The 16,705-nt window shown below is 46.7% G+C and overlaps 1 protein-coding gene across 1 annotated transcript; it reads right to left on the minus strand.

Moving 5' to 3' along the window:
• Positions 1 to 10,594: 10,594 nt before the first annotated feature.
• LOC127327671 (RNA demethylase ALKBH9B-like) lies at positions 10,595 to 12,189 on the minus strand. The gene is made up of 2 exons (XM_051354447.2): positions 11,869 to 12,189; positions 10,595 to 11,751 (listed from the first exon to the last, which is right to left on the minus strand). The coding sequence occupies exons 1-2, from the start codon at positions 12,080 to 12,082 to the stop codon at positions 10,781 to 10,783; spliced, it is 1,185 nt and encodes a 394-aa protein (XP_051210407.1). The 5' UTR covers positions 12,083 to 12,189; the 3' UTR covers positions 10,595 to 10,780.
• Between the last annotated feature and the right edge of the window lie 4,516 nt (positions 12,190 to 16,705).

Consider the following 16,705-nt stretch of genomic DNA (forward strand, 5'->3'; position numbering starts at 1 on the left):
TATATATATTTATATATATATTTATATATATATTTATATATATATATATATGGGGAAGGTAGTCTCTGGAAAAAAGATAGTAGATGCTAAATATAACACTAGAAATCCTAATATCTTTTGTTGCCAAGACATAAATCCCTCTGTCTTCTGGAAGGGTATGATGTGGGCATCTAGAGCAGTTAAATTTGGCTATAAATGGAAAATTGGGAATGGTAGGACGGTTAGATTCTGGGAGAACACTTGGTTTGGAAATGCACCTTTGTCCACTCAGTATTGGGACATTTACTTTGTGGTTAATCAACAAATGAAAACTGTTGTTGATTTATGGGATGGACAACAGTTAAAGTGTGAATTTAGGAGAACCTTTACTCCACAGATGATGGAAATGTGGCTTGAGATAGGTGAAATTGCTCAGATTATTACTTTCTCTGAGGAAGAGGGCCAGCTTATCTGGAAGTATGAGTCAAAAGGAGTCTACTCATCTAAATCTCTGTATGCTATCATCAATTTTAGAGGGACTCAACCAGTTTTCCTGCCTGCTGTTTGGGATTTAAAAATCTCACCTAGTGTTCAAACCTTTATCTGGTTGTTATCTGGCCCGCGCCGCCTTGTGGTGTGGTGGCCCCCTGGCCCCTCTCCGACTCTTCTTCGGTGTTCTGGAGCCTTCCGGGAAAAATAGGAGGTTTGGCGTTGATTTCGTCCAATTCCGAGAATATTGCCCGAACAGCCTTTCTGGAACCAAAAACAGCAGAAAACAGGAACTGGCACTGTGGCATCTCGTTAATAGGTTAGTTCCAGAAAATGCATGAAATCATCATAAAGTGCAAGCAAAACATGTAAGTATTGTCATAAAACAAGCATGGAACATCAGAAATTATGGATACGTCAGAGACGTATCAGCATCCCCAAGCTTAGTTCCTGCTCGTCCCGAGCAGGTAAATGATAAAAAGAATAATTTCTGTAGTGACATGCTACTTACATAACCTTTATCATACTATTACAAAGCATATGAAATGAATGAAGTGACTCAAGGCAATAATCTATAGTTGCTAACAAATAGATAACATATAGCAAAACTTTTCATGAATAGTACTTTCAAGACAAGCATCAAAAGATTGCACAAGAGTTAACTCATAAAGCAATAGATTCAAAGTAAAGGCATCGAAGCAATACAAAGGAAGATATAAGTTTCATCGGTTGCTTTCAACTTTCAACATGCATATCTCATGGATAATTGTCAACACAAAGTAATATGATGAATGCAAATATGCAAGTATGTAAGAATCAATGCACAGTTGACACAAGTGTTTGCTTCTAAGATGGAAGGAAGTAGGTAAACTGACTCAACATAAAGTAAAAGAAAGGTCCTTCAAAGAGGAAAGCATCGATTGCTATATTTGTGCTAGAGCTTTGGTTTTGAAAAACATAAAGAGAGCATAAAAAGTTAAATTTTGAGAGGTGCTTGTTGTTGTCAACGAATGGTAGTGGGCACTCTAACCCCCTTGCCAGACAAACCTTCAAAGAGCGGCTCCCATTTTATTTTATTTTTGTGTGGCACTCCTTCCAACCTTTCTTTCACAAACCATGGCTAACCGAATCCTCGGGTGCCTGCCAACAATCTCATACCATGAAGGAGTGCCTTTTTATTTTAGTTTTATTATGATGACACTCCTCCCAACCTTTGCTTACACAAGCCATGGCTAACCGAATCCTTCGGGTGCCGTCCAACAATCACATACCATGGAGGAGTGTCTATTTAGGTTAATTAATTTGGGACTGGGAATCCCATTGCCAGCTCTTTTTGCAAAATTATTAGATAAGCGGATGAAGCCACTAGTCCATTGGTGAAAGTTGCCCAACAAGATTGAAAGATAAACACCACATACTTCCTCATGAGCTATAAAACATTAACACAAATTAAGAAGCATTTTGAATTGTTTAAAGGTAGCACTCAAGCAATTTACTTTGGAATGGCAGGAAATACCACATAGTAGGTAGGTATGGTGGACACAAATGGCATAGTGGTTGGCTCAAGGATTTTGGATGCATGAGAAGTATTCCCCTCTCGATACAAGGCTTAGGCTAGCAAGGTTGTTTGAAGCAAACACAAGTATGAACCGGTACAGCAAAACTTACATAAAAACATATCGCAAGCATTATAATACTCTACACTGTCTTCCTTGTTGCTCAAACACTTTTACCAGAAAATATCTAGACCTTAAGAGAGATCAATTATGCAAACCAATTTTAACAAGCTTTACGGTAGTTCTCCACTAATAGGTTTAAACTACATGCAAAAACTTATGATCTACTTGAGAGCTCAAAACAATTGCCAAGTGTCAAATTATCCAAGACATATGAGGCATTTTCCTTTTCCAACCAAATAAAGATAAGTATTGTAGCTTCCAACTTTTATCATTGAACATTAAAAGTAAAACGAAGAACAAGTGTTCATATGAAAAAGCGGAGCGTGTCTCTCTCCCAAACAAGGATTGCTAGGATCCGAATTTATTCAAACACAAACAAAACGAAAATAAACAAACAGACGCTCCAAGTAAAGCACATATGATGTGACCGAATAAAAATATAGTTTCAATAGAAGGAACCTGATAAGTTGATGAAGAAGGGGATGCCTTGGGCATCCCCAAGCTTAGACGCTTGAGTCTTCTTGAAATATGCAGGGATGAACCACGGGGGCATCCCCAAGCTTAGACTTTTCACTCTTCTTGATCATATATCATCCTCCTCTCTTGACCCTTGAAAACTTCCTTCACACCAAACTTCTCATAAACTTCATTAGAGGAATTAGTACTCAAAAAATTTGAATCCACCTTGGTCCTGTAGTGGCATATTGCAAGAACTCAATAAAACATTAGCTACGGCCCTCTACGTCTAGAAAACCTCGCTTAAAGTCCACAAGAGACAATGCAAAAAAAACAGAGACAGAATCTGCCAAAACAGAACAGCCAGTAAAGACGAATTTTAAATAAATACTTCCATTGCTCAAATCAGAAAACTCAAAACTAATGAAAGTTGCGTACATATCTGAGGAACACGCACGTAAATTGGCATATTTTTCTGATTTTTCTACAGAGAAAACAACCCAGATTAGTGACAGATAGAAATCTGTTTCTGCGCAGAAATCCAAATCTAGTATCAACCTTCGATTAGAGGCTTCACTTGGCACAACAAAACACAAAACTAAGATAAGGAGAGGTTGCTACAGTAGTAAACAACTTCCAAGACACAAATATAAAACAAAGTACTGTAGCAAAATAACACATGGGTTATCTCCCAAGAAGTTGCATTCTTTATAGCCATTAAGATGGGCTCAGCAGTTTTGATGATGCACTCGCAAGAAATAGTATTGGAAGCAAAAGAGAGCATCAAGAAGCAAATTCAAAACACATTTAAGTCTAACATGCTTCCTATGCATAGGAATCTTGTAAATAAACAAGTTCATGAAAAGCAAAGTAACAAGCATAGGAAGATAGAACAAGTGTAACTTCAAAAATTTAAGCACATAGAGAGATGTTTTAGTACCATGCAAATTTCTACAACCATATTTTCCTCTCTCATAATAATTTTCAGTAGCTTCATGAATAAACTCAACAATATAACTATCACATGCAGCATACTTTTCATGATCCACAAACTCATAATTTTTATCAATCTCAAGAATAGTGGAATTAAAACTTTCAAACTTACTTTTATTAATAATATAACAAGGTAGTTGATCAATCTCAAGAGATATGGGACTCATAGAATAAGTCAAGAACTCTCCAATCCCATTTTCATTAGTAGTACAATTAATTTTATCAAGTAACATAGGACCATCATCTAGAGCTTTGTCATAAACATTTGCCAAGCAAAATTCTTTAGTACCATGCATTTCGACATCAGGCACAAACAAAGCATTATCATAAGATTTATCAAAGTAGCATGGATTATCATAAATAACAGTAGCATAATTATTCTCACAAGTTTTACTCATAGGTAGTATTTCAAGAGAATCCACAGGAACATAACATTCAACCTCTTTCGGTAAGCATGGAGGACAATCAAATAGTGTAAGAGATAAAGAGTTACTCTCATTAGAAGGTTGGCATGGGTAGCTAATCCATTCTTCCTCCTTTTGTTCGTCGCTCTCCTCTTCTTTTTCATCCAATGAGCTTTCAGGTTCATCAATTTCCTCCTCTTTTTCATCCAATGAGCTTTCAGGTTCATCAATTTCTTCTTCCACCGATTCCTGCAAATTGTGAGTGCATTCTTGTGCATTAATGTGTCTCTCTTTATAATCAAGGATATAAGGATTCCTACTGTAGCATTCTATGCAAGAATTAAGGATAGTAGAGACATAATCTTTAAGGTCCTTACAAATAGCACAAGTTTCATAATTCTCAACCATGAAGGATTCTATCTCGGAGGCTCCCATAAATAAGACAAATTGTTCTACCTCTTCGAACCCATAATGAATATAGCAATTCCGATTATAGCTCTTAATAAAATATTCCTCACTAAAGCCACATTGAAATTTAAGATGTTTAGTATCCTGTTGAGAGCAACAGTTTATATCATGGCGTCTAAGCAAGATTCTAGCAATTGTATTCAATTTTTCTATCATAGCGCTCATTACTTTACCAGTTCTTGATTCTCTATAACAATTATAACATTCCATAAGCTCCAAGTAGGTTGTTGGTTCTCCCATAATAGCAGTTTTTAATTTTTAGATTTTTCAAATTTTTATGGATTTTTGGGTATATGAGAAAAGTAAAACAAGACAAAAAAAGAAACTAAGCAAAAGTAAACTAGGCAAAATAAAACTAGACAGAAATAAACTAAGCACAAATAAACTAGATAAAAGTAAACTAAGCAAAACAAAATAAAATAAAACAGAGAGAGGTAGAGTGTACTCCCCAGGTGAACTTATGAGTAGAGCTATGCCTCCCCGGCAACGGCGTCAGAAAACAGTCTTGATGACCCACAAGTATAGGGGATCGCGATAGTCTTCGAGGGTAGTATAACCCAAATTTATTGATTCGACACAAGGGGAGGTAAAGAATACTTATAAGCCTTAACAACTGAGTTGTCAATTCAGCTGCACCTGGAAAAGCACTAGTAACAGGGGTGATGTGAAAGTAGCAGTAATATGAGAGCAGTAGTAACAAAGAATACAGCAAAGAATAGCAATATGAGAGCAATGGCACCAGAAGATAGTTGATACTACTTCCAATGACATGTAGAACAAGTATATGATGATGACAGATGGACCGGGGTTCCTAGCGATCTACACTAGTGGTAACTCTCCAATAAGTGACAAGTGTTGGGTGAACAAATTACAGTTGGGCAATTGATAGGAATCAAAGCATTAAGACAGAACATCAAGATTATTAATCATGTAGGCATGTTTTCCAATTATATTCGTACGTGCTCGCAATGAGAAACTTGCACAACATCTTTTGTCCTACCAGCCGGTGGCAGCCGGGCCTCAAGGGAAACTACTGGATATTAAGGTACTCCTTTTAATAGAGTACCGGAGCAAATCATTAACACTCCGTGAAAACATGTATCCCTCACATCACCGCCATCCCCTCCGGTTGTCCCGATTTCTGTCACTTCGGGGCCTTTGGTTCCGGACAGTGACATGTGCATACAACTTGTAGATACAATCTAAGCAACAATATAGAGCTCAAATCTAAGATCATGCCACTCGGGCCCTAGTGACAAGCATTAAGAATAACAAGATTGCAGCAACAATAACTTCACAAACTTTATAGATAGACTAATCATAATGTATCATCCATCGGATCCCAACAAACACAACACCGATTACATCAGATGAATCTCAATCATGTAGGGCAGCTCATGAGACCATTGTATTGAAGTACATGGGGGAGAGTATACCGACATAGCTACTGCTAGAACCCATAGTCCATGGGGGAACTACTCACGGAGCATGATGGAGGCGGTGGCGTCGATGGAGATGGCTTCCGGGGGCACTTCCCCGTCCCGGTAGGGTGCCGGGACAGAGTTCTGTCCCCCGAATTGGAGTTTCGTGACGGTGGCGGCGCCCCTGGAGTCTTTCTGGAGTTTCGTCAATTGGTACTGCGTTTTTAGGTCGAAAGGGGTTTTATAGGCGAAGAGGCGGCGCAGGGGGGCACCTGGGGGCGCCTCACCCTAGGCCGGCGCGGCCAGGGTCTGGCCCGCGCCGCCTTGTGGTGTGGTGGCCCCCTGGCCCCTCTCCGACTCTTCTTCGGTGTTCTGGAGCCTTCCGGGAAAAATAGGAGGATATGCGTTCATTTCGACCCATACCGAGAATATTGCCCGAACAGCCTTTCTGGAACCAAAAACAGCAGAAAACAGGAACTGGCACTGTGGCATCTCGTTAATAGGTTAGTTCCGGAAAATGCATGAAATCATCATAAAGTGCAAGCAAAACATGTAAGTATTGTCATAAAACAAGCATGGAACATCAGAAATTATGGATACGTAGGAGACGTATCATTATCCCAAAACAAAATCATGACTTGAGATAATCTTAGACATAGAGGTATTCAAAAAACCTTGGTTTGTGAGCTTTGTAGTGAATTAGAATCTATTAAGCACCTATTCTTTGACTGCTTGGTTTCTAGGTTGCTTTGGTCTGTGGTGCAAGAGATTTTTGGTGTAGAGATTGTTGATTACTTATCCCTTGCATCCAAATGGCTTTGCAATAAATTTTTTGAGTAGTTCAATGTTGTCTCAACTGCCATTATGTGGTGCATTTGGAACAACATGAACCATTTGGTGTTTAACAGAAAAACTTGGTTGTCTATGAAACAGGTGTGGGGCTTACTCCTCTCTTACCTAAGGATCTGGCAGATTCCATTCAAAAACCTGGAATGGGATCTGGTAGAAAAATTCGAATGTGCCCTGGTGAGAAGACTGAAGATGGTGCCGCCGCTGATGTCGGACTGAAATGCACATCTTTTGACTGGATTTTGACTTGGAAGTCATCCATAGCTTCTCTCCATCAAGGGCGCGCCTCTGAAGCCTATCTGCTGAAGCACCCAGAGGAATCAGGCGACATCCATGTGGTGATATGATGGCTTGGCTTTGGAGTGAAGATGGCAGTGCTTTAGTGCTTTATTCTTAGTGTCTTGCTGTTTTGCCTGCTTACTAGAAGCTGGAAAAGCTGGTTTGTGTGTTGCTAGATGGTTCATTTTCTGGTAGTGGACTGTCCTCGTTCTGGAGACTTTCGGTTTGTTGCTAAGACCCTCGGTTTAGCTGATGGGCTGGATCTTTATTTTTCTTTGTTGTTAAAACGCTTATGTGCTTCATTTTCAATAAAAAGAAGATGGAGCTGGGGAGCGCTCCCTCTTAGTCTAAAAAAATCACAACACAAACTTTAAGTTCCAGCTCAGCCACTGCGCGTCGCCATGAAACCTTATTCAGGTTTACATGCGATACACGGTGGTCATACTGGTCATCGCGTTGGTATACAAGATTACAGACCCAACCTTGGTGAAACTGGACCGAGCTTTCTGCAACTCCAATTGGGATCTCGCCTTCGACAACCACGGCTTGCATGCCTTATCCTCGGCTCTCTCCGACCATTGTCCGCTTCTGCTTTCAAATCAGAGCGGTCCTTGCAAGCTAGCAACTTTCAGATTTGAAAACTTCTGGACTTAAATGCCCGGATTTATGGATTTGATTGGCCAGGTTTGGGCGGAACCTTCCAGCCACACACAGCCCGTGCACATCTTTCACCACAAGCTCAAACAGACTGCCAAGAAACTCAGGACCTGGAGTAAGGCTTTATTCTCCGGCCACAAACAACAACTCATTATGGGTTTAGATATTATTCTTCAGCTTGACATTGCGCAAGAGTCTCGCACCCGACGCCTAGCGAAAAGACTCTTCGAGTTGCTCTCAAACGGCGTGTCATGGGTCTTGCAGTGTTAGAGCGTGCCCGCAAGCGCCAAGCCTCTAGGATCAACTACCTTAGAGAAGGAGACGCGAGTACCAAATTCTTTCATCTACGTGTTAATGCTCGTCGCCGGAAGAACCTGATCCAGCGGCTAAAAAAGAACGATGGTTGGGTCACGTCACACGCCGAGAAGGAGCAACACATTCACAACCACTTCTCATTGGTCCTTGGTGTTGCTGCGCCGCGCCCCCTGGACCTTAACTGGGAGGTCTTGGATCCAGTTATTGAAGACCTTGAGGACCTGGGCCTTCCTTTCTCTGAGGATGAGATCTCGCATGCCATCTCGGATATGCCTGCGGATAAGGCCCCTGGGCCGGACGGCTTCACCATCAACTTTATTCGGGCTTGCTGGCCGATCATCAAGTTCGACATCATGAACGTCATAGATGCCTTCTCAGAGCTTAGTATCAACAACATGAGCGTCATCAACACAGCTAATATCGCTCTGCTGCCCAAGAAAGATGGGGCGGATTTCATTTCGGACTTTCGTCGGACTTTCGTCCAATAAGCCTAATTCATATTATCCCCAAGATCATCGCCAAGGCTATGGCTCTTAGGCTACACCCGAAGATGAACGACATCATCTCTCCTTGCCAAAGCGCCTTCATTAAATCTCGAAGCATCCACGACAACTTCATGTACGTCAGGAACGTCGCTCGCAGGCTACATCGAAACCGCTATCCGGCCTTACTCATCAAACTCGACATTGCCAAGGCTTTGGACCTAATGCAGAAGCGAGGCTTCCCCCAAGATGGCGCGCTTGGGTAACTCTGCTCTTTACTACTTTGATATCCTGAGTTCTCCTAAACGGCATTCCCGGCAAGGAAATTCTTCATCGACGGGGCCTCCGATAAGGTGACCCATTATCCCCACTGCTTTTTGATCTGGCCATGGACCCCTTGCCTAGGATTCTTGAGGTGGCAACTCAAGCTGGGCTGTTGAAGCCTTTGCCGGGAAGGTTCATCAAGTCCCGCATCTCCCTCTACGCTGATGATGACGTGATCTTCCTTGCACCGGAGGCCACTGATATTGCAAACTTGAAGGCCTTGCTCCAAAATTTCGGGGACGTCACAGGGCTGATGCCAAATGTGGAAAAGAGCTCGTGGCTCCCATTCGGTGTGACGACATCGATCTCACAAGCGTCCTTGCGGGCTTCTCGCCATGCTCACCCAGTTCCCCATCAAGTACCTTGGTCTTCCACTCTCGCTTAAGCGCCTTCGCCGGGTGAACCTCCAGGCATACATTGACAAAGCGGCTTCACGCCTAAACCCTTGGAAATCCAAGTTCCTCAATCGTGCTGGCTGTGCAGCTCTGGTGAAGTCGGTTCTGACTGCACTGCCAATTTTTCTACTAACTGCTATCAAGGTTGACAAGGCCACCCTCAAGGCTTTCGACAAAATCAGGCGAGGTATGCTATGGGATTGCAAAGCCTCCTCAGTCAGTGGTGGGAAGTGCAAGGTTTGTTGGACGAAAGTCTGTCGCCCTAAGGAGCTTGGAGGTTTGGGCATCCTCGACCTCGAAAAATTTCCCCGCGCGCTTCGACTCCGCTGGCTTTGGCTTGAATGGGTGGCCCCAGAGAAGGCTTGGGTGGGTCTGGAAACGCCGAATGATGAAGTTGATAGGTCTCTCTTCAACGCCGCAACCAAGGTTACTATCGGTGACGGCAACAAGGCTTCTTTCTGGTCCAGCTCCTGGCTAAATGGCGGTACCCCTCAATCCATCGCTCCTAGGATTTTTGAGGTCTCCAAAAGAAAGAAAAGATGCGTCCAGGATGCTCTTGTCAATGACAAGTGGATTGCAGACATAAACGTCGACAGCTTCACAGTGGAGCACATGTCTCAGTTTGTCAACCTTTGGGGGTTGCTGCAGGGCACTGTCCTCACCCCAAGAACCGAGGACTCCATCTCCTGGACCCTCACTCACAGCGGCACCTACACCACTATTTCAGCCTACAAGGCCCAGTTCATGGGATCAGTTCCTTGCTCCTTCAAGAACATTGTTTGGAAAGCGTGCCCCCCCCCCCCCCCCAAATGCCGTTTCTTTGCCTGGCTGGCCGTCCAGAATAGGCTTTGGACCTCTGACCGCCTTGCGATCCGTGGTTGGCCTCACCAGCCAACCTGCCAACTCTGCAAGTGTCAGCCTGAAACTGCTAGGCACATTCTTTTTGAGTGTCGCTACTCCAAGCGCGTTTGGCAGCAAGCCGCCAGCTGGCTTTCCTGCCCATCGTTGTTGAATGATCTGGGGTCGGGCCGCGAGACCGTCCTGCATTACTGGCATGCTATCACGGGATCGCCGACTGCCCACCCGTAGGGGCTAAAAACTGCGGTCACCCTCATAACTTGGGAGCTATGGAAGGAAAGAAATGACAGGATTTTCAACAACAAGGCCTCCATGCCCATGGCCGTCGTGGAAAAGATCAAGGAAGAGAGCAAGATTTGGATTTTGGCGGGTGCTAAACATCTGGCGGATATAGTTTCTTAATTAGTTGTTTTCCTTTTTTCCGGATGGCCTAGGCCCCTGTATTTGCTCCTTCTATATCAATATAAAAGGCAAAGCTTTTGCCTAGCTTAAAAAAAAAGATTACATTTGGTTTTTGAAACGGAGGCAAAAGATTACAGGTTTGGAAAGAATAGGAAAGGATACATCTCGCTGAAATTGCCACCGCATTGTAAAGATTGTAGTAGTACATCGAATGAATGAATGTTTGTAACTTGTTAGACGTACATCAGCTCAAACAAAGAAGAAGAAGAAACAGCACTCTCCGCTACTAGTATCGCTAGACTTATCTTTCAAAAAATAAAAATGTTTTGTCTATCTCCTTCCAGGTCGGCGTCGTCCGCTGGCCAGCGAGGCGCCAAGCGCCGGGAACTCGTCGGTGGAGAGACCGAAAGAAGGCACGCCGCCGGGGCTCTGTCCGGCCGTGACAGGAGCAGCCTGATGCTTGTTGAGAGGGGTCGCCGCTTGCTGCTGCTGCTTAGGCGTCGCAGCTCTCGCGGCCGCGCTTTGGCTCTCCTGATGTGCCGCTCCTGTGCTCTGCGGCCGGTAGTAAAGAGGCGTGCTCGCCATTGCTGGCCGCACCGCAGGCGACGAGGCGCCAAGAGACGGGAACTCGTCGGTGGAGAGGCTGAAAGGCACGCCGCCTGGGCTCTGCTCCTCGGCTGCTCCTGTGTTCTTCGGGGGCGTGGTCGCCATTCCTGGCCGGAGAACTGCAGGCGGCGCCGCAGCGGAAAGGTTCTGCAGCATTGCGTGAGGGGTGAACCCGAACGGGACCTTGCCGGCGTCCATCTTTCTGAAGGTGATCGAGATCCTCTTGGCAGGCACGGCGGGCACGCAGTGCTTGGCAACGTCGGCGCCGTTGCCGCCGAGCACGAGCACGGAGCCCGCGGGGAGGTTGATGGCCGTTGACCCGGCCCCGCCGAACTCCCCGGGCCCGAGCACCCTGAGGCTCCTCCCGAAGAGGATGTCGCAGTCGGCGAGAAAGGAGGCGGTGCAGAAGGGGCGGAGGAAGTCGTGGCTGTCGACGTGGGGCGGGATGCAGTCGTCCACGTCGTAGATGTTGACGATGCAGCTGTCGGGCACGCAGGCCCGCGGGAGCACGCGCCAGAGGACCAGGCGCCGGACCATGGCGGCGAGCAGCGGCGGGAGCGGGTCGACAGCGGAGTCCCGCACGATGCCCGGCGGGTTGCCGTCCCGGTCGACGGCGTAGTTGTAGCAGCAGCCGAACTGGATGGTGGCCCGGCCCTTGCCGCGCATCCACTTGCGCGGCTCCGAGTAGGTCCGCTCTGCGTCCAGGAGAAGAAAGTCAAGATCGCTGGATCGCTCGCGGCGGGAGTGGACAGGACATGGGTATTGGATTCGATGGAGAATTGGTCATAAAGAAGGTTGGACTGTGTGGGTACCTCGGAGTAGGCCGCGCCGGCCGCGGTCCTGGAGGTCGAGGACGGCGGCGACGATGGCGCGCTGCTCTTCCGGGGAGAAGACGGCGGTGTGGAGCTCGAGGCCCTGGAGGATGTTGACCGGGCGGCCGTTCACGCGGTCCATGTGGGAGAAGTCCTTCTTGCGGCGCACCCGGTTCATGCCCTCGTCGGACAGCAGCGGCGGCGGCGACGACATGGCGGCGGTGACCGGTGTTGGAGCAGAGGGCAGAGCAAGGGGATCTGGGACAAGCTCGAGCGCGCGACGCAAGGATTTGATTGGCGGCTGGCGCTGTGGTTGGAGGTGCAGCTGGGGGTCGCGGTCTCGGTGAGGTTTTTTTTATATGGAAAAAATAAAGGCAAGGAAAGGAAAGGCTACTGGGTCGAGTCCGAGCACGGGTTCATTTCCAAATCGGGGTCGGCTCGCGTGTTTCGCTGACCGACTCGACTCGTCCCATCCCATGTACAGTACGTACGCGCCACGCGTGGGGCCGGGTGGCTGGGCCCGCGTTGAATTCCAAACCTGCGTTGCTCATGGGCCCGCGAGCGAGGTCGATAGATTCAATTTTGCAGTGTTTCGAACATTGTGTGTGGACCTGTGGTTGATGATCAGAGCCGATCCATAGATTTCGGGGACCCTAGGGCGAAACGACACCAAGGAACCTTTTCATAGTGGTTAAGCTTTTCTAGGGTAGGGGGCCATTGCCCCCCTACTCTGAAAAAATCCTTAAAGATATTTATTTGTGTTAAATTTATATTTTTTACTTAAAGTTTAAGCATGATTAGTTTTCTAGGCCCCTTAACAATCTCACTTAAACTTCACCACTTGGTCACACACAAAAAAAAACTAAAAAAAATTATTATTCAGCAAGATAAATATTAGGGTAATGCAATAACCAACTAAATAATATTTACATTTGAAAGATTCATGGTCTTAAGAATATTGATGAAGATGTTTGAAACTATTTATTTCTATTGATCGCACGAGCTATATACCAAGATTATTATTTCTACCAATAGCTACTTTTGTACATGTGTATTGTCTGCGAGAAATAGAAATAATCAGAGAAAAAATATGAGGGTTCCCGTTGTTCAGCCCATTAGAGAAGGAGTCGGAGTATAGGCACGCTAAGCTACAACTTCAACATTCTATTTTTTTCTAGAATTATTTCAAACTCTACTGCCTAAAGAGTATAAATATAAGTGTAGTAAGTGTACAAACAAATCTTAAACTAGGGCCCTAACTGTTGAGGGCCCGGGGCGAGCGCCCCTCTGCCCCGCCCTATGAACCGGCCCTGCATCCGCCATCGCCAGCTCGTGCACACCGCGCCCTAGTCCCCGCCATGACGCACGGCCACTCCCACACCCACGGCACTTCCGGCGCCATTCTAGCCGGCATTGTCATCGGCAGTGCGGTGGGCATCGGCGCGCTCTGCTGCTGCGCGGTTTGCCTCTTCAGGCGCCACCGCCACCGCCAGCAGCAGCGACGCGCTGCGCGTAGCCAGGGCGTGTCTGCGCCTACGGGGGCGAGCGGACGAGGCTTCTTGTCGCCGAGTAAGGATCTCGACGACCTCCTCTCGTTTGTGCGCACATCTCAGTCTGAGCGCGACCTCGAGCGCGGCGAGTCCTCGGTGCCTCGGGACGACCTCCTGTCTGTCCTCCACCGAGCTGAGGGCGACGTCCGCCTCCAGCGCGGCGGCACTCTGGAGCTCGCCGAGCTCGAGCAGGAGCAGCGCGGTGGTCCACTTCCACTCGCGGCCCCCCAGCGCGGAGGCCACGTGCCACTAGCGCCCGTCCAGCTCGGCGGCGCCGAGGTCGTCGCCCCTTCAGCGGCGGCGCTTGGGCGTAGCCAGAGCTGGCCCATGGGGGTTCGCCGCTCCGTCGAGGCGCCGCAGCCGGCGGAGTCCTCAGATCGCTTCGGGGAGCTCGACTTCAACCCCGGCGGCACTACACCGGACTGGGTGCACTGCCAATCGGCAGAGACCAGCCGCACGGCGGAGGCCACCGCCGATGAGTGAGATGCGGGACGAGGTGCTGTTCATTCTCCGTTCCATCCATGCATGGAGTCCATGTCGTTGTGTAGCTCTAGCTAGGTTTGGTGTGAATGCGGGACGAGGTGCTGTTCATTCTCCGTTCCATCCACATATATTTCTCCGATCTCCGTCGAGATCGGCTCGCGTCGAGATCGGCTGCCAGCCACAAAGTTTCTCCGATCTCCGTCGTCCTGCGCTACGTTCCAGCGGCGCCTCATAGTGGCCTGCCCCTTGCAGGGCCGGTCCATAGATTTCGGGGGTCCTAGGGCGAAACGACACCAAGGACCCCTTTTCATAGTGGTTAAGCTTTTCTAGAGTAGGGGGCCATTGCCCCCCTACTCTGAAAAAATCCTTAAAGATATTTATTTGTGTTAAATTTATATATCTTAATTAAAGTTTAAGCATGATTAGTTTTCTAGGCCCCTTAACAATCTCACTTAAACTTCACCACTTGGTCACACACAAAAAAAACTAAAAAAAATTATTATTCAGCAAGATAAATATTAGGGTAATGCAATAACAAACTAAATAATATTTACATTTGAAAGATCCATGGTCTTAAGAATATTGATGAAGATGTTTGAAACTATTTATTTCTATTGATCGCACGAGCTATATACCAAGATTATTATTTCTACCAATAGCTACTTGTGTACATGTGTATTGTCTGCGAGAAATAGAAATAATCAGAGAAAAAAATATGAGGGTTCCCGTTGTTCAGCCCATTAGAGAAGGAGTCAGAGTATAGGCACGCTAAGCTACAACTTCAACATTCTATTTTTTTTTCTAGAATTATTTCAAACTCTACTGCCTAAAGAGTATAAATATAAGTGTAGTAAGTGTACAAACAAATCTTAAACTAGGGCCCTAACTGTTGAGGGCCGGGGACGAGCGTCCCTCTGCCCCGCCCTATGAACCGGCCCTGTTGATGATATGTTATTGAGCAACGTAAAAATATGTGTAGAGAAAGAGTACAACTATTCCCCCGTACTTCACCCGAACAATGCTCTTTTATGTGGCTTTCGCATGATATTCGGTGAATACATTTGTTTCATCAGTTTTGCTAGTTCCCATCTACAAGAGACCTAACTTACTTCTCCCTAGTTTCAAAAAAAAAAAAACTTACTTCTCCCTTAATTTCTAGTTTCCCACACCACCAAATTAAAATTGTGATTTGTGTACTTGAGTTGTAACTTGGGTTGCAAGTGAAAATTTTCAATTAGAGATGAGGCTGCAACTAAAAAAATGTTTCCAAACCGTTATATTTGCTTCATGATCCATGTCAATCGTGAGTTGCCACATGGGTTGCAACCGGAACCGGTACGTGGCCAGCAGACACGCGATCAACTGGTGGCGGACATTGTAAAGCCCATCTATTGTATCGTCTCCTCGTCGGCGATGTCACCGGTCCGCTACATCTCCGGTGGCCTTAGGGACTTGGAGGTGTGGCGGACCACGACCCTTGCCGGTGGGCGGATTCTTGTTCTTTGTTTATCTTGTTTTCCATGTCGATCTTTTCAGGACCGTCAAGCGGCGCATACATCCTGAAGTCCTGCCCAACTTATCCTCGCTCCGGTAGTGCGTCTAGCGCTGGCGGTGGGCACATGGAATCATGTGTTCACGGATCTTTTGGAACCCGGTCGGTTTTCATGTTGCTTGATGTGGTTTATGATGAAGATATCCACTAACCAAGTCAGTCTCTTCCGATGTTTTAAAGCTTTATAATGAAGATGTCCGCTAACCAAGGAAAACACATACTCCATTATCTCTACTACTTAAAAAGACTAAACCTATTCCCTATTCTCCCCACCTTTGATACGTCAAACGGTTTCGTCGTACGGCTATTGCTCCGGTGTCCCCCCCCCCCCCCCTCTAAACTTTGTTCAATTTAGACGGCTAGGATCTGCTGATACCCCTTCGTGGGTTGACTTAACATGTGTGTTTGGTTCATGGGCAAACATGTACGGGATGGCATGGGATAAAATATGTTTAATTAACGATTAATAGAAAAATATAAATATGCCATTAACACACAGGTTAATATGTAATTAACGGGTCCTTTTCCCTTTGTGGTGGAGGCCGGACCTAGCGGGCGGCCGCCTACCCATGCCTAGCAAGGTCACTACCCGCACATACTTAGCGAGGCTGTTTCTTCGACTGGGTGCGGCGCAGACGTAGCAAGCTCGTTGCTCGCCACGCCATGGAGGCCGCCGCCGCTGAGCTAGGGAGCCACGTTGAAAATCAAACCCGCCGCTTACCGCGCTCTGGAGGCCGCCGATGTCGAGCTGGGGAGCCACGTGGAAAAGCAAGCCCACCGCTCGCCGTGACATGGTGGCCGCCGCTGAGCTGGGGAGCACACATACGACGGTGGCAGATGTCGGAGTCGCGTCGACGGCCATGAATTCTCAGGCGGCTAGTGAGATTAGTCATAAAATTCACGGATCATATGGTCCAGCCTTTCTCAGAAATATTCGTCTTCTGGGATGGGATCATCCATATTTTCTGGTCACGAACCAAACGCACGTTTACTACCTGAACGTCGTTCGCCAAGGGGGGGACACCGGAGCACAGCCCTTCGTCTCACTCTGTCGTCCATCGCTCGCCTGCAAATGGGCCAAGCCTACAAATCATCCATGCTCTCCGCTGCATCGTCCATTCACGTTCCTTCCTCTCTCTCAACGCAGACCTAGGTCCGTCCCCCACCGCAACCTACCGAATCTCGCGCCCTCGTGATAGAGACGGCGATGCCTCACGCCCCAGCGGCCGGGCTGGAGTTCCTGAACAGAGTC

This window comes from Lolium perenne, chromosome 1 (assembly GCF_019359855.2).
Source record: "Lolium perenne isolate Kyuss_39 chromosome 1, Kyuss_2.0, whole genome shotgun sequence".
Classification (NCBI taxonomy): domain Eukaryota; kingdom Viridiplantae; phylum Streptophyta; class Magnoliopsida; order Poales; family Poaceae; genus Lolium; species Lolium perenne.

Excerpts from the sequence above, each read along its gene's own strand:
- LOC127327671 (XM_051354447.2), bottom strand. The coding sequence starts at position 12,082 with ATGTCGTCGCCGCCGCCGCTGCTGTCCGACGAGGGCATGAACCGGGTG. Across the intron at positions 11,752-11,868 it reads CCGGCGCGGCCTACTCCGAG|AGCGGACCTACTCGGAGCCG; the intron begins GTACCCACACAG and ends TCCTGGACGCAG.